Source organism: Lycium barbarum, chromosome 5, assembly GCF_019175385.1.
Source record: "Lycium barbarum isolate Lr01 chromosome 5, ASM1917538v2, whole genome shotgun sequence".
Lineage (NCBI taxonomy): Eukaryota > Viridiplantae > Streptophyta > Magnoliopsida > Solanales > Solanaceae > Lycium > Lycium barbarum.
Window position 1 is genome coordinate 25,078,424 of NC_083341.1, and position 23,564 is coordinate 25,101,987.

Consider the following 23,564-nt stretch of genomic DNA (forward strand, 5'->3'; position numbering starts at 1 on the left):
TCTACATACCTGGTAATACTCCAAACTTGAATTAATGATTTGAACTTGAAGAAGTTTTCCAAAAATCTTGGTTCTTGAACATTGAGATGGGTTTTCTTGAAAACCCTAGTTTATGAACAATGATTTCTTGCTTAGATTACAAGGATATATTTTAGAATTGACTTGGAATGATTAGAATAAGCTTACCTTAATGTTCTTGATGATGGGAGAGAATAGAAGGTCGTTCTAGGGCTTGGGGGTGTGAAGAATGAAGTGAAAAAGCCTTAGAACGAAGTTTTAAAATTACTTTCGGACCCATTTTACGCTAAATTTTACGTCCCGTATAATTTTTACGGACCGTATATCATACCGTAAAACCATTCCTGTGATTTGGACATTCTAGAACAATTATACGGCTGGAATATACGGCCCGTATGTTCCACCGTATAATGTTTACGGTTCGTATGTTTCCACCGTAAACTGACAGAACACTGTTTAGTAAAACGGGCATAACTGTTTGTATACAGCTCCGTTCACGACCCATAATATACCGTTGGAAAGATATTTCAAAGGGTTACAACGTTCATCAAGGAAGTTTTCCCAAATTCCAAATTAATAAAGCGGTTACGGTCATTTGAAGTAAGACCGTCTACAAACTCACTTGCAAACATGCCCCGTAGAGTGACTTTCAACTTTGTTTTGCCCAAAGGCTCTTCTCATGTCTTGATTGGGTTTCAAACACCATTTATACACTACTCAAATTGGGTTCATTATACCTCCGTCCTATGAGACAAATCTTAGCCCGAATGTACGAGGTATTACAAAAACTTAGCCAACGAGAATCAAACAAAAGTAATTTAAGATCATGGCCTATGGTTATAGCAACTAAGACCAATTGTGTCAAGTCTCAATACATCCAATCTGAATCCGTATATCACAACTAGATCACAAGTATATCACAAGATTATCACGAGAAGTCAAAGGATACAATGTAATGCAATCATGTATAAAATATGGATGCAATGCATATGCACTGTACACATGTACTCCGATGATGGAATATCACATCTCGGCAACACAACCCATGGGGGACCCACAAAGTCCATTTACCTCACGAGTCCGGCAACAACTTTGGCAATCGCTACATCACGATTCCGACAACAACCTCAACAATCGCTACAAGCACTTATCCTCAATTTCGAGATAAACATCGGACATCGATCCTCACGTCACTCTCATTCAACGGAGCTCTGCTCATAACATTGTTTCCTTAAGTATAATCAATGTATCAATAGCATATCATGAAGGATGAGAATGGGTGTAATGTATGAGTTCAATGTTAATAATGAAATCAATATCAAAGGTACCATACATGGCCACACCAATAGTATTAATAAAAGGCTACACAATATGCCATAATATAATCACTATTGGTGTCTCAAACGACAACAAGTAAGATGGTACAATGTCATTAACGAGATTAACACTAGTCACCAATGCCTAGCACAGAAAAATTCACAATAACAATATCACCTCATTCCTTTACTTCCTAACGACATCAATATATGATAACTACGCTTTCTGACTTATAACATCAACCACTAAACATCCAGTCTAGAATAATTTCATGTTCATTGGCACGTTTATCAATTTCAATACCAATTTATGATTCAATATTAAATAACACATGACATGATTATGCACATCATGCGGGAAACTCCTCATCAATAGAACATAATAAGCCAAGTATCGAACAACTAGTCTTTCAAGCCACATAAACTCCACCAATACGCAAAGGAAGGCCAACACACGAACCTAGGGAATCTATAGACCACAAGCTTGAACACATAATCCATATAATAGTACCAACCTGAGATTTCCATCCCATACTCAGAAATCCTATACATGCGTTCTTCATTTCATCTAATACATGAATTATGTAAGTCTAACCAAATTCTACCAAGAAAGGAAGCCGTAACCTACCTCAGGCCGAAAAGGTGTGCGAACACCCACTTGGATTCCATCTTCCATCTTCGTAGGGAATTTGTAGATCCAAGAGGTCTAAGAACAATGGATACATTCGAGTAAGCAACCATTGAAGAAATCAGTCATAGGGGTAAAATTGTCATTTCTAAAAATAATCATTCTAAATTCTTGATTATTGCTATTTTACCTCTTTTATGGAAAACAAGGTTTACCTAAGTCAAACTTTCCACAAACATTCACATGAGACACAACATAACCCATTTGAGAAATAGCAAGGATTTGGGCTTAGAATTAGTTATTAAACTAATTCTTGCAATAAGGAAGCCATCTTAGAGTTACTAATTATTCTAGGACAATCATTACCACAACTCCCCAAAGGTTTCATAAGAATTTTGAAGAAAGAACCTTCATTTAAAGCTTTGCCATAATAAAAAAATGGTGTAAGAATAAAAGGGGAAATTAAAGGAGAAGAAATGAGGGATTTAAGGAGATTAGCTTCCCAATATTTTGGTCTCAAGGAGCTAAAAATATATTCAGTTGGCGGCTGTAACTAGGGTAAATGAATATTAGGTCAAGTCAATAAATGGGATTTTAAATTGGTCAAACACTGGTCCTTTAACGCTTCAGCGGTCGACTTACCGCTTCAGCGGCCTCGAGACCGCTTCAGCGATCTGACAAAACCTTTCCTGCCTTCGCTTCAGTGGGGGGTGTGGTCGCTAGGGCGTGACCGCTATAGCAGTCAGCCTGGCGCTGGAGCAGCCTGACTGGGTCAATGTCCCAAAATTCGATATTTTAATTCCTATTCGCACAACGGGTCCAAATAGGCTAGATGTTCACTGGGAATACATAATGAACCAAACAAGTCCAGAATGTCAAAGTTACGAATCTTTCAGGATTTACGATAATGACTAAACAGGTCGTTACACACAAATCATCTAATCAAACAAAACTATAGTTGGAGAAGAAGACCCCCTTACTTCTATCCTTTTCAATTGGGTGAACCATCACTTAGTGGTATATTTATCATAATCTTAATCCCAACAATCATACTCTTCCAATACATGGGTTTCTAATTAATTTAATCCTTCCAAAACATATTTGAGTCTAAAGTTCCCCTTTTTATTGGAACCCTACGTCTCAATACACAATTAACCAATTTCCCATCCTAGAAGGTGATTACCCACCCTCCCAGATTATAAACAACAATAAAGTCAATAACCCGTCAATTGTTCTAGGGTTTAACAATTCTAGGGTTCTAGTCTTTTCCTTTACCATTAAAGAACCTTAACTATCATAAGAACTTAACGAGGATAAGGGAATGAACTATGAAAAGGGTGAAGACTTACCTTCAAAGGAGAACTTCACCGTAGCCTTAGAAAGTCGCCTCTCACTTTCTTGGGAACTGTTTTTGATGTTATGTGGGGAATGGCTTCAAAATTTGAACTATAAAAGTCAATTTTTGCCTCCACTATAGCGGAACTGCCCTCGCTACAGCGGACCCACCAGGTATAGCAACAGCTGTCCGCGCTAAAATGACCATAATTACCTTATACGAAGGCGAAATGCGACGATTCCTTTTGCTATAGCTTTGTATATACGATACAGATCTAATCGTTCAATCAAAACACAAAAAAGAGGTCGTTTGATCAATATGGATGCCTTTATCGCTAAAGAACTATGATGAAAATATCGAATACGAGCACGACACAACCAAATCCATCTGAAACTCTTCGGAATGTCACCAAAACTTTTGGAAAAGTCAAAAAATCATCTTATGAACTTGTTGGAACTTTCCAAACATGGACACGGGGTTATCTTTACCCGATGTTGACCATGGTCAACTTTACCTCTTCACTTAAGTAGTTCCTCCACTAATGACTCAAATCACACTCATACCTTTTGGAAACCAAACCAATGACTTCACTAAGTCATAAATCACATTCCAGACCTAATAGACCTGTCGAAATTTGATGACGGCCATCTTTACCCAAAATTCAATCTTTGAATTTTCAAGTATTTTGAGAAAATATTTAATTCTTCTTTTACCAAAATGGGCTAATCAATTTATTACCAAATTTGGAACAAGTTATCAAAATATACTTTATATCATTTGATTATACGATACAAAAAATTCTCGATATGCATATGTACTTACTCCATGTTTTACGTGAAGATAATCGTTAAATATTTTTTTATATGACTGATGTGTCAGGCCAATTTACGTGCACCTCAATTAGTTCACCAGGTAACCGCTGCCATATATCATCATAGGTATTCAGTAACTCTGACCACCAAAGTTTAAGCAGATAGTAAGAAATCATCCTTTTTGTTTTTTGTTTTTTGTTTTTTGCGTCTCATGGATTTAAACTTAAAATATCATGGTTCTCCTCCGGTGACTAAGAAAATAAATTAGCAATGAATTTTCTCAAATAAAACCTACTTAAAATTAAACAAAGTTAAAAGTTAAGATGAAACCTAAAGAAAATATTTTATGAAACTAAAAATGGTGAAAATTCATGTAGGTGGGTTGAATGGCCCCCTCAAATTGTGGTAATTGGCCACTAAAGTCATCTATATTTTTTTTGTCTACTACAAGTTATCACACGTTACCTAGTTCACCACAATGGTCATCTTAGCCGATATTTTGCATTTTTTGGAAAGTATTAATGATGCGGCATGTTTAATTTAAAGAAAATACTCCTATAATACTAATTTAGAAAAACACTTCTTATTCCTCCTACAGAGCTTATAAGTACATTTTGTATTAATATATAGCCATATGTAGAATTTCACATTATTACGAATGTATTTATGATTTTCTCATTCATAAGGAAATCAAAAGTAATAGATTTATTTTTTCATGTTCTCAGTTCTATAAAATATTTTTGCCATACAAACAATTTGTGAGCCGGAAGGGTATTACCTTTGATACATTTCATATATGCAACAACACCTACGAATCACTAGGATTTTACAACTCCAAAAATATGGTCTGAAATTCTAATTAGAATGTAATGACCTGTTTGGTCATTACTGCTTTTTCGATGCTTTTGACCCTTTCCCGAAGTTGTTCCGATATTGGATATGATTTGAGTGATTTTTTTGGAAAATTTGGGCTTAAAGCGAAAAAGGGTTGACTTAAAGTTGACTTTTGGGTAAACGGACCTTTATCGAAAATCTGTCGGTTCCGAGAAGTTCGGATGGTCATTTAGAACTTGTGTGTATATTCGGTTTCCCAATGCACTTGGGTGCATTTTAGGACTTAGGTCGGAAAGATAGTTTTGAGGTATCGGGGGTTGACTCGGTTAACGAGACCTCCTATGGGAATTCTGAGCCATGATTGAGTTCGTAGGGCATTTTTATGTATATCTGCATATTTGTTTTTTTCCGGGAGATTCCGAGATGGTTCGGGGGGGGGGGGGGGGGGTTGATTTCAAGTTTGGGAAGACACAAAATTTTTGGGTGTTTGATGACAGCTTTGGCGCAGAAGCGGTAGTGCATGCGAAAGCGGTGGCCGAACCGCTGACGCGGTAGTGCGAAAGCACTGGCCTGTCCGCGGAAGCGGCTGATGGACCAGATTTCTTATTTAAAGGCCCGAGGTCTTTCATTCATTACCCACTCCGAAAATAGAGCTTTTGGGAGCATTTCAAGGCATTTCTTGGGGGAGAATCATTGTGCTAAGTTCTTCCATCTACATTACCATTCCATATTCCATTAATCTACCACAACCCATTTTGGCATAAGTCGTGCGGGTACTTACCTCTCCCACCTCGGTAAGTGAACCCTTAACCCAACAATAATTAAGACATAAATGAGTAAATCAAGCAACAGAATAGAATAAATGCGTATATATATATATATATAATAGTGCGGAATAATAATAACACCCCCAGGGTCTAGTCTGAGTAATACAAGAGCATCTAAAAGGGAAATAATACAAGTCTAGAATAATAATATAGAAAGTGTCTATGTCTCTGAATAGAATAGGACATAATGACAAATAAGTCTTCAAGGCAGCGAACGGCCATGCTCACCCTGAAAACTCAAAGATAATGCTGAAGCAACTATCAGCCACATGTAACGGAAGTGGATCCAACCTGATCCTCTGCATTCATTAAGGAATGCAGCAAGTGCAGGTCAGTACAAAATAGCAGTACTGGTAGGCATCATCGGCCGACTAAGCATAGCTAACATAATTCAGATAATAAAGTAGATAGGCAGACAAACCAATAAGTATAAATCAAATCAATCGAATCCAAGTACGCCTCATCGCCAAAGTAAAGCATCTAATCCCAAATGTGCCAAGTCTGAATGTATCGAGTCCGAATCCAACATCACAAGTACAACACAAAAACATCTCAAAATCAAGCCATAATGAAATGCAATGCAATACCATGCAAATGTTGTGTACACATGTACTCCGGACGAAAATATCGACATCTCGGTAGCACAACCCAGTGTGAATCGCGAAGTCTAAGTGCCACCCGTCCCGGATCTTGCCTAACAGACAGACGGGACCCTAGATCTTTGCGCACGGGGGGTTCTCACTGGCACCACTCTGGGGGACCCGCGGAGTCCATGCACTCACTAACATCGGATATCGACCTCTCACGTCACTCAAGTAAAACCAAGCCCACTCATCAAAGTGTTTCATCAAATATCAACAGTATCTCAACAGTGTAAAACAAAAAATAAGAGTGCGTTCGATGCATGTATTATCATCAATAATCATGCTCAATACCACAAGTACCAACAATGGGTACGCCAACAATAAATCCGAGTCACAAGTACCAACAGTGGGCATTCCAACAATATATCCGAACCACAAATACCAACAGTGGGTACACCAACAACATCATAATCAAGATGATAAAACGAAACCCAATATCAATCAACAATTCATGGCATCAAGCCAACACAATAGAATAATCAAATCACAACCCAACGGGGTGGCTAGCCCCAAAACACAACAGGGCCCAACCCAAGGAAATATCCAACCCAACGTCATACTCGAAGATTCACATGTGTCTCCGATAATATAATCTAAATAGATGCTTCGCAATACAAAGTCTCACCAAGGGTAAGCCATAACATACCTGGATGGGCGAACCGCAACCACCAACAACTCACTTCTTTGCCTTGACTTTTTGCTGAGCCTCAGAACCAAAATAGTCTAGGCATATTTGAAATCAAGATTAGAAATCATGAAGAATGATACTAATATTGCTAACATTTAATTTAGGTCACTTTTAACCCTAGAAATTGGGAAAACGGGGCCCACAAGGGTAAACCGGGAAATTCGGAAGCAAAATATCAAATTAAGCACTAGGTGATCATAACCCAACCACTATTGCTAAATTAACTAATATATTTATCAAATTTTGAATTTGAAGCAAAACCCCCAATTTGGGTATAAACCCTAACTCTTAATTCCGAAATTCAACACTAGAAATAGAAGATATATGATTAACTAGCTTAGATTCATCAAAATCTAGCATAAACTCCATCAATTTCATCAGTAATAAGCCTAGAGAAAAATTTCATCAAAACCCACTTTAATCTTTCATTACTAAGGGATTATTAACGGAAAGGGGGAATCTATGATGAATAGGATTTATGAAATAGAAGAGGGATAACAAGATTTACCTCCCAGAGTATCCCAAAATATCTCCAAGTATAGTCCCCAAATGCTATAATTTCAAAATGGAAATAAATTAGGGTCTAGAGGCTTTTAACACTTCATTAATTATACACATTGTTCGCCACCCACTTTAGCGACACTGGGACCGTCCCTCGACCGCTTCAGCGGTCAAGCCTAAAATGCTTGGACCGCTCCAGTGGCAGGGTTACCTCTCCAGCAGTACCGCTGCCGCGGTGCTGGTGCCGCCAAAGCAGGCACCAGACACAAGAAAACTCACCCAAGTTCACAATTCAACTCGATTTTCTGACTAATTCCCGAGGCCATCTGCTCACAATACCATACATATAGACACTCATAAAAACATGCTGCGAATGCGCTCGTGGCCTCAGAATTCCCAACGGAGGTCTCGTTGACCGAGTTAACCTCCGATACCTTAATTTCAATTTCCCAACCCAAGTCCAAAATGCATCCGAGTGCATTGGGAACTGAACCAAATACACATAGAAGTTCTAAATAACTATCCGGACCTCTTGAAATCGACAGATTATCGAAAAAGGTCCATTTACCCAAAGTCTACTTTGGGTCAACTATTTTTCACTTTAAGCCCAAATTCACCAAACAGTTTCCCGAATCCGATCTAGACACCTCGTAAAGCGTACCAATGGTCCCCTATGGTCAAAATGAGCTAATCAATGCTCGAGAAAGGGCGAAAATGCCGAAAAGACTATAACGACCAAACGGGTCGTTACATCAGATACCAATTGAACCATCGCTTGTTCTCGAGTGAATAAGAGAAAAGAAGCGGGAATACTTGAATTAGTAAACAACTGAAGATATCAGCTACGCATATCGGACTCGGTCTCCTAAGTAGCCTCTTCAACAGGGCGATGCTTCTATTGCACCTTCATTGAAGCAATCTCTTTCGACCTCAACTTTCGAATCTGCCTATCCAAGATCGCAATAGGCTCCCCTTCATAGGTCAAATTCTCATCAAGCAATATAGAAACCCAATGAACAATGTAGGTACCGTCGGCATGCTACTTCTTCTGTATCGAAACATGAAAAATAGGATGAACTCCTACCAAGCTTGGCGACAATACCAACTTATAAGCTACATCACCCATACGGTCAACAATCTCAAACGGACCAATATACATGGGACTCAATTTGCCCCTCTTACCGAACCTCATAAAACCCTTCATGGGTGAAACCTTCAATAGAACCTAGTCACTAATAGCAAACTCTAAATCCCGGACCTTCCAGTCCGCATATATTTTCTGCCGACTCTGAGTTGCCAAAATCTTAGCCTGAATAACTCACTCTATCAAGGGACTCTCTCAATAGATCCATGCTCCGAGGCCGAGCCTCGAATCTATCAAACCAACCAATCAGAGATCTACATCTCCTACCATATAAAACCTCAAAAGGCGCCATGCCAATACTCGAATGATAACTGTTATTGTACGCAAATTCTACCAATGGTAAGTGCTGATCTCAATGACCACCAAAATCAATAACACGCGCTCTCAACATGTTCTCGATCACCTGAATGGTCCGCTCAGACTGGCCATCGGTGTGGGGATAAAAATCTTTACTAAAATCCAATCGGGTACCCAACTCCGCATGAAATGCCCTCCAGAAACGGGAAGTGAAAATAGTACCCTGATCAAATACAGCAGAAATAGGAACCCCATGCAACCTCAGAATATCCCGAATGTACATCTTGGCTAACTCCTCCGCGGTATAGGAGCGGGTATCGCATCAATACAAGGAGCCACAGCTATGGCGGGGTGTGCTATCCGCATAGGTCGCTGCTCAGGGGTCTGCGGCGCAACTCTAGACAGTGAAATCCCGTCGATAGAAGTAACACCAGTTGCCGCCTCTTGGGCATCAAGATGAAGTAAGACTCTAGCCATAGTGTCATGAATGATCTGATCAGAAGTAAGCTCATGTTGTGTCTGTGTTGGAGCCACACCTTTCTCTGCGGCCTGGCCTCGATCCGACTGATACTCTGGCTCGAGAGATGGAAACCTCTCTCATCGCTGCCCTATCGCAGCAGCCCTACCCCTCACTGGGGCAGCCCCGCTGCCTCTCGCTATACCGCGTCCCCTGGCTGTAGCTTGCCCTCGGGTGCTAGCCGTAGGTGCTGGCTCTGGCACCTGACCTTTGACCATCGTAGCTCGAGTCCTCACCATCTGTGAGAGAAGAGATAAGAGTCAGATACGTATTTGATCCCTCCAGATACTAATTAGAGCAAAGTAGTAGCATGAAAGAAAGAAAGAAAGTGAGATTTCCTAAATGTCCTATAGCCTCTCGCAGATAAATACGGAGCTCATTGTACCAATACACGAGACCCTACTAGACACGCACTTGTTTTATAGACCGGGTAACTTAGGGCTCCGATACCAACTTGTCACGGCCCATTTTGGCATAAGCCGTGCAGGCACTTACCTCTCCCACCTCTGTAAGCGAACCCTTAACCCAACAATAATTAAGACATAAATGATTAAATCAAGCAACAGAATAGAATAAATGCGTAAGTCTCATGATATATATATATATATATATATATATATTAGAATAGTGCGAAATAATAATAACTCCCTTAGGGTCTAGTCTGAGTAATACAAGAGCATCTAAAAGGGAAATAATACAAGTCTGGAATAATAATATAGAAAGTGTCCATGTCTCTGAATAGAATAGGACAAAAAGATAGAGAAGTCTTCAAGGCAGCGAACGACCATGCTTACCCTGGAAACTTGAAGATAATGCTGAAGCGACTATCAGCCACGTGTAACAGAAGCAGATCCAACCTGATGCTCTGCATTCATAAAGGAATGCAGCAAGTGCTGGTCAGTGAAAAACAACAGTACTGGTAGGCATCATCAGTCGACTAAGCATAGCTAACACAATTAAGATAATGTCGCAGATAGGCAGACAAACAAACAAGTATAAATCAAATCAATCGAATCCAAGTACGCGTCATCACCTAAGTAAAGCATCTAATCCCAAATGTACCAAGTCTGAATGTATCAAGTCCGAATCCAACATCACAAGTACAACACCAAAACATCTCAAAATCAAGCCATAATGCGATGCAATGAAATAGTGTATGAATGCAATGAAATGCCATGCAAATGTTGTGTACACATGTACTCCGGCCGAAAATATCGACATCTCGGTAGCACAACCTAGTGTGACTCGCGAAGTCTAAGTGCCACCCGTCCTAGATCTTTGCCCAGAAAATAGACGGGACCTCGAATCTTTCCCCATGGGGGGTTCTCACCAGCACCACTCTGGGGGACCCGCGGAGTCCATGCACTCGCTCAATCAACGATTCTAGAACTAATAAGTAAAACTGAGCCCAGCACATCAAATATTTTCATCAAATATCATCAGTATCTCAACAGTGTAACATGAAAAATGATAGTGCGTGTGATGAATGTATCATCATCAATAATCATGCTCAATATCACAAGTACCAACAATGGGTACGCCAACAATAAATCCGAGTCACAAGTACCAACAGAGAGTATGCCAACAATATATCCGAACCACAAGTATCAACAATGGGTACGCCGACAACATCGCAATCAACACTACTAAAAAAAAGCGTTTAGTGACGGACGTATTCCGTCGCTAATAAGCATATATCTGTTGCTAAACATGTGTTGCGATGGATTAGCGACGGAATTTCGTCTGTTGCGATTTTGCGCGTTGCAAACCTATTAGCGACGGAAAATTGAAATCCGTAGCAAACTTAGCGACAGAGTAGCGACGTATGAGATCCGTTCCACATTATAGCAACGGATTATTTTTGTTGCTATTGTTATGAATTCCGTGACTAATTTCATATTTCATTTCGTCGTTTTAGTAAATTAGCGACGAAAACCATTGTCGCTAATCCGTCGCAAAATATTAAATTATTTGTGCCTGCATTTGCGACAATACAATATTTGTCCCTCTAGCAACGACCAAAATCCGTCGCAAATCTGTCACAAATATTTTTCTTCTATTTTTTTTTAAAATACACCTGTTGAAACATACTAAATACAAATTAATAAATACCCTTAAAAATAACTGACATTCACATAAAATAATATTTATAAAAAAAGTTCAAAATAGATAGCGAAATCCCAATCGTTAAGTCCAAAACACCGACAACTTCGAGCTATCAACTACCAAAAGAACCCACACATCCATCAAGTATTGTTAGTGCATAAGTTTGTTCTTTCCAACAAAAAGCAGATAACATAAAAAACTAATGCATGGGTGAAGGACTACGATCATCATCAGAAACTAAAGGATCAACATCGTCAACGTTAGCAGTAGTAGGAGGAGGCACTATGGGTGTCACAACTGATGGTTTGTCGACAGGAGTATCTGGATGATGTGATGGTGAAGAAATCACTCCGCGTGCCTTCTCAATAAATAAAGGAAGCAAGCGATCAGTCAGTGTAGGAATCAATCGCATCACTAACTCCTCCATATTTTCTGTAGGTGCTGATTGAGAAGTTGAAGGTGCTGCTGATGCTGAAGCATTAAAGGCAAAATTGACGCAAAGATTCGGCCCATAATAACTTTGTGCTTGAGATCCAAGACCATATATTCTTCTCTTCCTTGTTCCCCCAGCAGCTTCGTAATATGCTTCACATTGATCAATATCAGACTGAGACTGTGATTTTTCCCGTAATATTTCTTGATATCGTTCCTGTAATAATTAGTGAAATTAAAACATCAAGAATACTAACCATTCAATTTTACCAAATAAAAAGAGAAATGAATTCCAAAGATAAGAGAGCAGATATTTATCCATTTTTCGTTGGAATTGAAGTATCATGATGACCAACAAAAAAGAGTTTCATACAACTTGGATATAAATGATCATATACACTGTCTCATAGTCAAGTAACAGAACATGAAAAAAAGACAATTAGAGTTCCTAAACAACAAATAGAAGGTCAATTTCAGGCTATTTCCTACTGATTTAAGTCATTACTGATACTACTTTTCAGTTCTTCCTGTCTAGTAGACTGTTTATATCAAGAAAAAGTAGATTGGCCAACATCAATAGGATATACAGCTTAGGAGTTGGTTGTTGCTGTAGTGATGGTAGGAGAACAGCAGTGTTATGTGCAGCAGGTGGAAAGCAATAGAAGGGCTCAAAGGATTCAATTTCAGCAGTGTTATGTGCAGCTGGTTCCACTACATCACAGGAACAGGCTAGTTTTGAAGCTAGAGTAAAATGAATTTGGCATTATGAATTTGACACACTTGAAAATTTTGTTTGGAACAACTATGTATGTATCAGTGAGGAATTAAATTAATAACAAGTGAACATACCATTGATGGCTGAGGCACATGGTTGATAAATTAAAACTTCACTTGACTAATGACTTGCTGAATGATTTGCTTAAACAAACTTAATTAATAGACTTAAGAATGGTAAACGACGAGCATCAATTAACTGCACAATTATGCTAAACACAGTCTTTATGCTCATCAGTTCATCAGTCTTAACAACATCCTAAGTCAGATTTCTATTCATTTATATCCAGGATTTCTTTCACATGAGTTAAGCAAAGGATCATGCTTCATGGTTCACATCTCACAATATCTTTAACTGCACCAGTAGGTTCAAATTTGACAGGAAATGAAGTTAACATGCTTATTTTTTCAATGTAAGACCCCAGACAAGCATCACAGGCTTCATAGGTTATTAGACAAGTTCACAGATACCACAAATTACATTTTAAAAGTCTTTTGAACCACTCTGCATACATTCTGGGACTGATCCACTTTCTAGTGGAAATGACCTGGGGCATTTTTGGTGGATAATGGCATATTTCATTAAAACTGTGCTTTGGTTTGCTACTGTTGGAACCAAGGACATCAATACTATGCTTGCTTATAGTATTGCTTGTATCAGTTTTGGATTATTGCTGGTGCAAAGGTGGTTCAAAGGAGATTTTGGCTGTTTTATTGATCCAACAAATTATTTCAAATTATGGAGGAAGGCAACATCTCATTCAAATTTTCAGGTAAGAAAAAGAAGTCAAAGCTTGCAAAACAGCAAAAGGAGCATGCTGAGAAGCTGGTAGCCATCAATGAGCTCAAGAAAAAGAGAGAAGAATGAAAATTCAATTGGCAAATAAGGAATTTTCAGAGGAAAAGGTAGAGGCTTTCAGAAAATTGACTGAGAAGTATCAAAGTGAAGTTGAGTTCAGTCATTTTTCAGAACTACCAAGTATTGGAAGAAGGATTATGAACATGGATAAGTTTCATATTCCCAACCTTAGAATTAGAGCTATGCAGAAAAGAGGAGCCAATGGATAAAAGACAGTGCATACAAAGGAAGAGATGTACTGTGTGTGTTCATGCTAAACCTGCTATTGTATGGTTTTTAATGGGTGGTATTAGCTATGCTCATTCCTATTGAAAACTTGCAATATCTGGCTAAGTTTGACACATATAGTAATACAAAACTACATAGCATTACAACTACTGAGAGGAACAAGAAGCACTTACATATTGAGCTGGTTTGATGACACTGGTTTGTGGTTAACAGCAAACAAATTCATGGAAGCAAACCAAGTTTATATAGTGATTCATAAACTTTTGACAGTGTTACTTGTACAACTGATTGGTTTCGTTTGATATATAATAATAACCACTAAGCAACATGCTTAGTGGTATATTTGATTTTAAAAAAAAAAAATACATTCTGGGACTGCAGAACACCAGACTATCTAACAGGATTCATAATGTATGCTTCACATCTTAATATAGGATCCTGCATAAGTTGTGATCTACTCTATTTCTGAGGGGTTATATTGTAGACTAATTAACAAGAGTTAAAGAGCATAGCAAACCTTCAGAGCATTCTGAATGATTTGTACACCAATCTTCTGGTCAAAGTTGGTTGTTGTTAATTTATCTAACTCTTTTGCTACGTAAAGAAGAGTAATGCCACCACCTGCAAGGAAAAAAAAAACATTACTCATCTCTAACTATTTAGTTATTCCCAGTTAGCAAGGGAAATATGAGAGTGCAATCACCTGGAACAATTCCTTCCTCCACAGCAGCCTTTGTAGCATTCAAAGCATCGGTGACTCTATCTTTCTTTTCACCAACCTCAGCTTCACTAGCTCCTCCAATCTAAAAATCAATCCAGCAAAAATTAACATACATTGTACAATGGCATGTTGATTGAACTAACAGTTGCAGCATGTAGTACTCATTCACAAGTTGCAAACAAAAGGCATACCTTTAACACAGCGACACCTCCTGAAATCTTAGCTAGTCTTTCTTGCAACTTCTCCTTGTCATAGTCAGATGTGCTCAGTTCAATGGTTGATCTAATCTGCAAATACAAAGAGCACAAGTATAAGCTCAACACCCCATCACTACTACAAAAAAGCCTTTTAACGGCAAATATTTAGTGGCTAGTAGCTAATTGCCGCTAGTTTCTTCTCTAACTAATGTACTACCGACAATTAAATGTTAGCCGCTAACAAGCAACTTTCGGTGGTCTTGAACTATTTGCTGAATGAACTGGTTTACATACTGGAGAAAGAAGTCAGCGCTGCTAAAAGTGATCAAGAAACTTCTTCACCAACATAAAAGATTGCAAATGGACCAACCAGTTTTCATGCTAATGGTGTTAAGAAGGATCCCCAGGCTTACATACGCGCACAAGAATTTCCAGGTAAAGCCTGCTTGTCTTGGCAATGCTGTCATTTCTTGTCTTGGCTTACTACATGCAAACAATATTATATGAGATATAAAATTAGTGAAGCCCACTAATATAGTCAGAATGACTTCTCTGTTGTCATTGATGTTGATCTTCTTGAGTTCAGTTTTTTTAATCCTTATAACAAGACAAAAACAATGTAAAATAATATTGTCTCCTTATCCAAAAAAAAAAAAAGTGAACTAATAGTCTCTCCTTTAATTTGATGATGGTTACATGATGCCTGAAAAAAAGATCTGGTAAGAGTTGCAGTTCTTTTATCTAATTTTATTACCTATGAATCTAAGTTAATTTAGAGTTAAGAGTTAAAGGCAATACAAGGTGATGATAACTATATTTACTAGCGTTTCGTTTATTAGTCGCTAAAACCTTTTGTCGACGCCAACAACAGTGGCCAATGAGTAATTGCCGGTAAAACCTTTAGCGGCCTTTCCTATTGCCGCTAAAAGACATATATATTGCCGCTAAAAGGCTTTTTTGTAGTAGTGCATGCTGAAATGCGGTACTTGTACACATATGGGAGCAAAAGGAAGCAAGATAAAACCTGTTCACATCGTTCCTCTATGGACTTCTTCTCACCAGCACCATCAAGAATGACAGTATCATCCTTGGAGACAGCCACCTAGAAAAACGAATGCATGAGTAGATTAACTAGAAACGCCAAACAGAAATCACATTATGCACAATTTTCTCAAGCACTTATACATGCAAAAGAGAATAATATACAAAAGGAGAACCAACTACAGGCAAATGGTGCAGCAAAAATACCTTTTTACATGTTCCCAGCATCTCGAAGTTCATATTTTCAATGCTCAGTCCAAGCTCTTCTGTAACAACCTACCACACATAGCAGTAACAGAGAGCGAAGCTTATCGACAGCTTCAAATAATTTTCAGTTGTACAATTTAGGTTGCATATGCCCTCAATGAGTACTTTCACTGTGTTACTGTTTGATCTAGTCTAATGACATGCCTAGATAACAACTTTCATGTTTTCCATTTTTAGAAAATTAAGAGCTTGTGTCTCTGATATTGTTGCATTTATTTTTGTATAAATGGAAGCATAGATCCAATAAATGACCAAGTCAAATGAAAGACAACAGAGTCTCATCACAAACCATCAGATCAACACAACATTTAATGTACACATGTACGAAAATAGAAGACTGTAATTTGCTAAAAACAAGAACATTTCACCAAAACTAGATTCTTAGCATGAGTTTTACTTGAGCACCAAGTATTCCCTCCAAGGGTCAAAACAATTGAACTTTACATATCTGGAAACTACATAACATAACAAGTACTATAAGTCACAATATTTTATACTAAACATTGTTTACATATAAATATATGAACAATCTATGTAACAAACAGTGTGTATTCACTAATGGGGTTGAATTGTTTACATATAAATATATGAACAATCTATGTAACAAACAGAGTGTATTCACTAATGGGGTTGATAAAAAATTCACCTTTGGACCCATAGTGAGTTTAACAGCATCGGCAAGTTCTTCAATACCTTGAAGCATTGCAGCTCGAGCTTCAACACCAAATCTAATATCCTTTGCAGCATAACTTCTACTCCAATTTAACCTTCCACCAATCTGCAACAAAAACCATTTATAAACAGACAATCCAAAATACAGCTCTTCTTGATCTATACCAAAAAAAAAAGTATCTTGCAAAATAGTACTCACTTGTTGGGTGTTGGTTCTTGCCACTCTATACAAACAAGAAAATGGGTATTTGTTAAAAGTAATAAAGATTACATTTTTCTAACACAAAAAAAGAAAAACAAGAAAATGGGTATTTCTTAAAAGTAATAAAGAATACATTTTTCTAACAGAAAAATCCAAGTTAAAAAATGTGAATATTACCTGGCTTTGGAAGCAAGATTTGCTACAAAACGATACATTTTGCTAATGAGAAATGCTGCTAAGAGAGAAGAACAAGCTGAAATAACTTATTGAAACAGAAAATATCATTCACCTTTTAGTTAAAAAAAAATGTCAAACTGAAACAAAAAAATCGAGTAAGAAACCCAATTCACTAACACTGATTTCAAATCACAGAATATAAAGAATGTTGAGTTCTTCAAGCTTTTTCTCGACATGCAACGAATTAAAACAAACTTTAACCACCAAATAATATTATCCTACAAGATTTAGCACAAACAAAGGTCGAATTTCCATTTTCATCAGATTTTGGCCGAAATAGAGATTCCCAACACTTAACCTTCAAATAAATTATAAACCCAACAGTTTTCAACACACCCAACTTCGATTTTAGCCCCAAAAAAACACTTAAAGACACTCTGTCCTTTAGATAATAAGCAAGAAAACACAGATATCTTAATTTCGTTTTAGATTTAATGTCAGAAAACACAAAGAAAGAGATAAAGAAGAAAGAAACTGCCCATAAAACATAGAAAAATCAAAACATAACTTTCCTTTAGATAAAAGTTGCAGTAGAAGAAAGAAGAACACAATAGAAACCCTAGATTCACGTTATTTTGGTCTACTGTGCTCTCTCTCTATGTTAGCAATTTCGCACAGTCTATCTCTCTATCCGTGTTGGCTGCTGTGTTTGAAAATGAAATAATGTGTACCCTAGCTAGGAGATATCTTTTTTTTTTACATTTAACGACGGAATAGCGACGGATTTTATATTCCGTCGCTAAATAATACATTCATTTCTTTTAATAATTAATATTGCGACAAAATATTCCGTTGCTGCAAATATATATTTTTTTCTAGAAAAATTAAAGGCCTAGCGACGGATATTTCGTTGCTGAATCCGTCGCTAATTAAAAATAACATTTGTCGCGCCTCTTCTGTTGCTAAATCTGTAGTGAAATTTAAGGCGCCAAAAATTCGCGCTAATTATTAGTAACGAAACTCAGTTTTCGTTGCTAATCCGTCACGATATAATGAGATAAAATTTTAGTTGCTTTTCTTGCGACAAAATGAGAAATCCGTAGCTAATCCGTCGTTAATTAGCGACAGAATATGGTCTGTCGCTAATATTCCGTCACTAAACGCTGATTTTTTAGTAGTGCAAGCTGATAAAATAGAACCCAATATCTATCAACAACTCATAGCATCAAGCCAACACAATAGAACAATCAAATCACAACACAACATAGTGGATAGCCCAACACACAACAGGGCCAACCTAAGGCAATATCCAGCCCAACTTCATACCCGAAGGTTCACATGCTGTCTCCGACAATATAATCTAAATATATGCTTCGCTATACGAAGTCTCACCAAGGTTAAGCCATAACCTACCTGGGTGGCCGAACCGCAACCACTAACAACTCACTCCTTTGCCTTGCCTTTTCGCTGAGCCTTAGAATCAAAATAATCTAGGCATATTCAAAATTTAGATTAGAAATCATGAAGAATGATACTAATATTACTACCATTTAATTTAGGTCAACATTAACCCTAGAAATTGGGAAAATGGGACCTACAAGGGAAAAAGGAAAATTCGGAAGAAAAATATCAAATTAAGCACTAGGGGATCATAACCCAACCACTAATTGCTAAATTAACTCATAGATTGAACCAATTTTGAATTTTAAGCAAAACCCCCAATTTGGGTATAAACCCTAACTCTTGATTATGAAATTCAACACTAGAAATGGAAGATATATGATTAACAAGCTTGGATTGATCAAAATCTAGCATAAACCCCATCAATTTCATCATTAATCATCCTAGAGAAAAAGTTCATCAAAACCCACTTTCATCTTCCATTACTAAGGGATTATTAAAGGAAAGGGGGAATCTATGATGATTAGGATTAATGAAATATAAGAGGGATAGCAAGATTTACCTCCAAGAGTAATCCCAAAATATCTAAAGAACAGTCTCCAAAAGATCTAATTTCAAAATGGAAATAAATTAGGGTCTAGAGGCTTTTAACACTTCATTAATTATACACATTGCCCGTCACCTGCTTTAGCGACACTTGAACCGCCCCAGCGGAACCGCTTCAGAGGTCAAGACTAAAATTCTCGGACCACTCCAGCGGCAGGGTTACCGTTACAGTGGTGCTGGTGTTGCCAAATCGGGCACCAGACACCAGAAAACTCACTTACGTTCACAATTCAACCCGATTTTCTGACTAATACCGGAGGCCATATGCTCACATACCATACACATAGACACACATAAAAACATGCTGTGAACGCACTCGTGGCCTCGAAATTCCCAACAGAGGTTTCGTTGACCAAGTCAACCCCCGATACCTTAATTCTAATTTCCCATTCCAAGTCCCAAAATGGATCCGAGTGCATTGGGAACCGAAACAAATTCACACATAAGTTCTAAATGACCATATAGACCTCTCAGAATCAACGGATTTTCGAAAAAGGTTCGTTTATCCAAAAGTCAACTTTGGGTCAACTATTTTTCACTTTAAGCCCAAATTCACCAAACAGTTGCCCGAATCCGATCTAGACACCTCAAGAATCATGCTAATGGTCCCCTTGGGTCAAAATGAGCTAATCAATGCTCGAAAAAAGGCAAAAATGCCGAAAAGACATAATCACCATGGGGAATCTAAAAAACATGCTAGTTTCTTTAAGAATTTGATTATTAAAAGAGAGTTATTATGAGTTCTTCTTTCTAGGCTTGTAATCTTGATTTATAGATTGGGTTAGATTTATTAAGCATGTATTTGATGACTAGAATCTATTATGGCATGACTCTTCCAAATTAGTGGCTAATTTATGGGATTGAAACTTAGGGTTTATACCCAAATTTGGGGGTTTTGCCTAGAATCCAAATTTAAGGAAATTATTGGTTATTCTAGCTTGATATTGATGGGAATTTATCACCTAGAGCTTTAATTTCATGTTGATACCTTTAGATTCCTAATTTCACCCTTCTAGTTCATAAACCTCTTTCCATAGGTTGGGGATTTGGGTCTTGAATAGAAGGTTTGATCGATGTTCTTCTTCATTCAAATGTGCTTAGACTTTATTTATCTCGAGGCTCAAAGCGGAAAGATTAAGGTGTGATTGTGGAGACCTTGCATTCGTCCTTCTAGGTAGGTTACGGTTTACCTTATGGTGAGACTTTGTTTAGCGAACCATATATTTAGATGATATTGTCGGAGAATGCATGTAAACCTTCAGGTATAAAGTTGGGTTGGATATTGTCTTAGGCTGGGCCTTGTTGCGTGATTTGGGGGTTAGCCACCCTATTGTGTTGTGACTTATCATGTTCTATTATTGTTGGCTCGATGCCACATGTAGATAGTAGATATTTGTGACTAGTGATATATATTGATTATGATATTATAGCACCTTACATGTTGTCTTTTGAGATGAGGATAGTGATTCTATTATGGCTTATTATGTAGCCTTTTATTGATATTGTTGGTTTGCCCATGTATAGTACTTTTGATATTGATTTGATTATTGACATTGAACTTATACATTGCATGCATTCTCATCCTTCGTGATATACTGTTGATACATTAATGATATACAAGGAAACACCGTTATGAGCTGGGCTCAGTTGGATGAGAGTGACGTGAGGACTGATGTCCGATATTTATTCCGGAATTGAGGTATGAGTGCTGATAGTGATTGTTGAGGTTGTTTCCAGAATCGTGAGGGTACATGGGATTCGCGAGTCCCCCATGGGTTGTGCTGTCGAGATGTGATGTTCCATCATTGGAGTACATATGTACATTGCATATGCATTGTATTCACACTTCATACATTATTACATTGCATTGTACTATGGCTTCTATTATGATATTCTTATGATGTACTTATGATATACAAATTCAGATTGATTATATTGAGACTTGGCACATTTGGGATTAGATGCTATATGTAAATACCCACTAGGTCGTTATAGTCTTTCTGGCACTTTCGCCCCTTTTCGAGCTTGGTTAGCTCACTTTTGACATAAAGGGACCGTTGACATGCTTCCCGAGGTGTCTATATTTGATTCGGGCTACTTTTTGTGAACTTTGGGCTTAAAGAGAAAAAGAGTTGACTCAAAGTTGACTTTTGGGTAAACAGACCTTTTTTGAAAATCGTTGATTCCGAGAAGTTCGGATGGTCTTTTATAACTTGTGCATATCTAATTCGATTTTCAATGCACTCAGAAGCATTATGAGACTTGGGTTGGGAAGTTGGAATTGAGGTATCGGGGGTTGACTCGGCCAACAAGACCTTCATTAGGAATTCCAAGGCCACGAGTGCTTTCGTAGCGTGTTTTTATGTGTGTTTGTGAATTTGGTTTGTGAGCAGGTGGCCTCGGGTCTTAGTGAGAAATTAAGGTTGATTTGTGAAATGCGGAATAGTTTTCTGGTGTCTTGTGTACGATTTAGCGGCACAAGCATTGAGGTAGCGGTACCGCTGTAGCGGTCACCCTGCCGCTGAAGCGGTCTGTGCCAATTGGGCATGACCGCTGGGGCGGCACCGCTGGAGCGGTAATATTATCGCGGAAGTGGGTGACGGGCAGTTGGTTCATTAAATCAAGTGTTAAATGCCTTAAGTCCCTCATTTATTACCATTCCAAAAATTAAGCTCTTGGGAAAAATTCTAGAGGATTCTTGGTGGTAAGTCCTTCTAATCCCCTTGCCATTTCATAATCCCTAATCATCTTAAAATCCCTTTTTCCTTATTAGTTCTTTAGTAATGGATATTAAAGTGGGTTTAATGGATATTTTATCTAGGCTTCTAAATCAAGAGTTGTTGGTTAAGGTTATGCTAGATCATGATGTATCTAAGGTTGTTAATCATATACCTTCCATTATTAGTGTTGAATTCTTGAATTTAAGAGTTAGGATTTATACCCAAAATTGGGGGTTTTGCTTGGATTTTGAAATTGGATGAATCCTTGAGTTAATTTAGCAATTAGTTGATGGGTTTTGATCACCTAGTGTTTAATTGGATATTTTACTCACGAATTTTCCATTTTGACCTTGTGAGCCCCGTTTTCCCAAATTCTAGGGTTGATTTTTGACATAATTTGAATGATAGCAATATAGGTATCGATTTTCAAGATTTCTAATCTAGATTTCAAATATGCCTAGACTTTCTTGATCTTGAGGCTCAGCGGAAAGGAAAGGCTAAGGAGTGATTGTTGGTGTTATTGTTGTTCGGCCATCCTGGTAGGTTATGGCTTACTCTTGGTGAGACTTCGTTTAGCGAAGCATATATTTAGATGATATTTTCAGAGAAAGCATATAAACCAACGGATATGATGTTTTGTTGGATATTGTCTTAGGTTGGGCCCTGTTGTGTGTTTGGGGCTAGCTACCCCGTTGTGTTATGACTTGATTGCTGTATTGTTATTGTCTTGATGCCGCGTGGTAATAGTAGATATTGGAGATTATTGATATATCTTGTTCATGATATTATGATACCTCACTTTTTGATGTTTTATACGAGGATGGTATTCTATATGACTTATGTACTCTTTTATGATACGATTGGCATACCCATGCTTGGTACTTGTTATATTGATCTGATTATTGATGTTAACTCATATATTGCACGCATTCTCATCCTTCATGATATACTATTGATATATTGATAATACTTGAGGAAACACTGTGATTAGCTGGGCTCAGTTTATATGAGAGTGATGTGAGAGTCTAATATTCGATGGTTGTCCCAGAATTGTGGATTGCATGGTAGCAGTTGTAGAGGTTTGTGTCGGAGCCATGAGGTACATGGACTCCGTGGGTCCCCCTTGGGTTGTTCTACCGAGACATCGATACTTCCGTCCGGAGTACATGTGTACACAACATTGCATTGCATTTGCATTCATGCATCATTGCATTATGGCTTATATTATGATGATTTGGTGATATACTTGTGTTGTTTAGTTTCGCTTTGGATATATTGAGACTCGTCACACTTGGGTTTAGATACTTCAATCTAGGTGATGACGTGTACTTAGTTTTGGCTGGTGTTTGACTTATACTTGTTGATTTATCTGCTTACCTTGCTCTGTTGTTTGAATTATGTTAGCTATAGTTAGTCGGCCTATGATACCTTCCAGTACTATGGTTTTGTACTATCCTGCACTTGCTGCATTCTTTTATGAATGTAGAGTTGCAGGTTGGATCTACTTCCATCTCCCATGGCTGATAGTCACTATCAGTACAACTTAGAGTTTACAGGGTGAGTATGAGACGTTTGTTGCCTTGAAGACTCCTCTTATCT

The 23,564-nt window shown here is 37.9% G+C and overlaps 2 protein-coding genes across 3 annotated transcripts; both read right to left on the reverse strand.

The window, feature by feature from the left end:
• Nucleotides 1-11,678: 11,678 nt before the first annotated feature.
• LOC132642409 (chaperonin CPN60-like 2, mitochondrial) lies at nucleotides 11,679-16,195 on the reverse strand. The gene is made up of 6 exons (XM_060359625.1): nucleotides 16,128-16,195; nucleotides 15,904-15,981; nucleotides 14,874-14,969; nucleotides 14,665-14,764; nucleotides 14,479-14,582; nucleotides 11,679-12,317 (listed from the first exon to the last, which is right to left on the reverse strand). Exons 1-6 carry the CDS (start codon nucleotides 16,158-16,160, stop codon nucleotides 11,868-11,870), a joined length of 861 nt encoding a protein of 286 aa, XP_060215608.1. The 5' UTR covers nucleotides 16,161-16,195; the 3' UTR covers nucleotides 11,679-11,867.
• Nucleotides 16,196-16,474: 279 nt separating this feature from the next.
• LOC132642410 (chaperonin CPN60-like 1, mitochondrial) lies at nucleotides 16,475-17,871 on the reverse strand. Of its 2 annotated transcripts, XM_060359628.1 has the most exons (3): nucleotides 17,239-17,871; nucleotides 17,059-17,083; nucleotides 16,475-16,965 (listed from the first exon to the last, which is right to left on the reverse strand). In XM_060359628.1, the coding sequence occupies exons 1-3, from the start codon at nucleotides 17,274-17,276 to the stop codon at nucleotides 16,684-16,686; spliced, it is 345 nt and encodes a 114-aa protein (XP_060215611.1). In that variant the 5' UTR covers nucleotides 17,277-17,871; the 3' UTR covers nucleotides 16,475-16,683. The 2 variants fall into 2 exon arrangements, with proteins under 2 accessions (XP_060215611.1, XP_060215610.1); XM_060359627.1 differs by having other exon boundaries at nucleotides 16,475-17,083.
• Nucleotides 17,872-23,564: the final 5,693 nt, after the last annotated feature.

Excerpts from the sequence above, each read along its gene's own strand:
- LOC132642410 (XM_060359627.1), bottom strand. The coding sequence starts at position 17,276 with ATGTATCGTTTTGTAGCAAATCTTGCTTCCAAAGCCAG. Across the intron at positions 17,084-17,238 it reads AATCTTGCTTCCAAAGCCAG|AGTGGCAAGAACCAACACCC; the intron begins GTAATATTCACA and ends TTGTTTGTATAG.
- LOC132642409 (XM_060359625.1), bottom strand. The coding sequence starts at position 16,160 with ATGAACTTCGAGATGCTGGGAACATGTAAAAAG. Across the intron at positions 15,982-16,127 it reads TGCTGGGAACATGTAAAAAG|GTGGCTGTCTCCAAGGATGA; the intron begins GTATTTTTGCTG and ends TCGTTTTTCTAG. Across the intron at positions 14,765-14,873 it reads GAGGTGTCGCTGTGTTAAAG|ATTGGAGGAGCTAGTGAAGC; the intron begins GTATGCCTTTTG and ends ATTGATTTTTAG.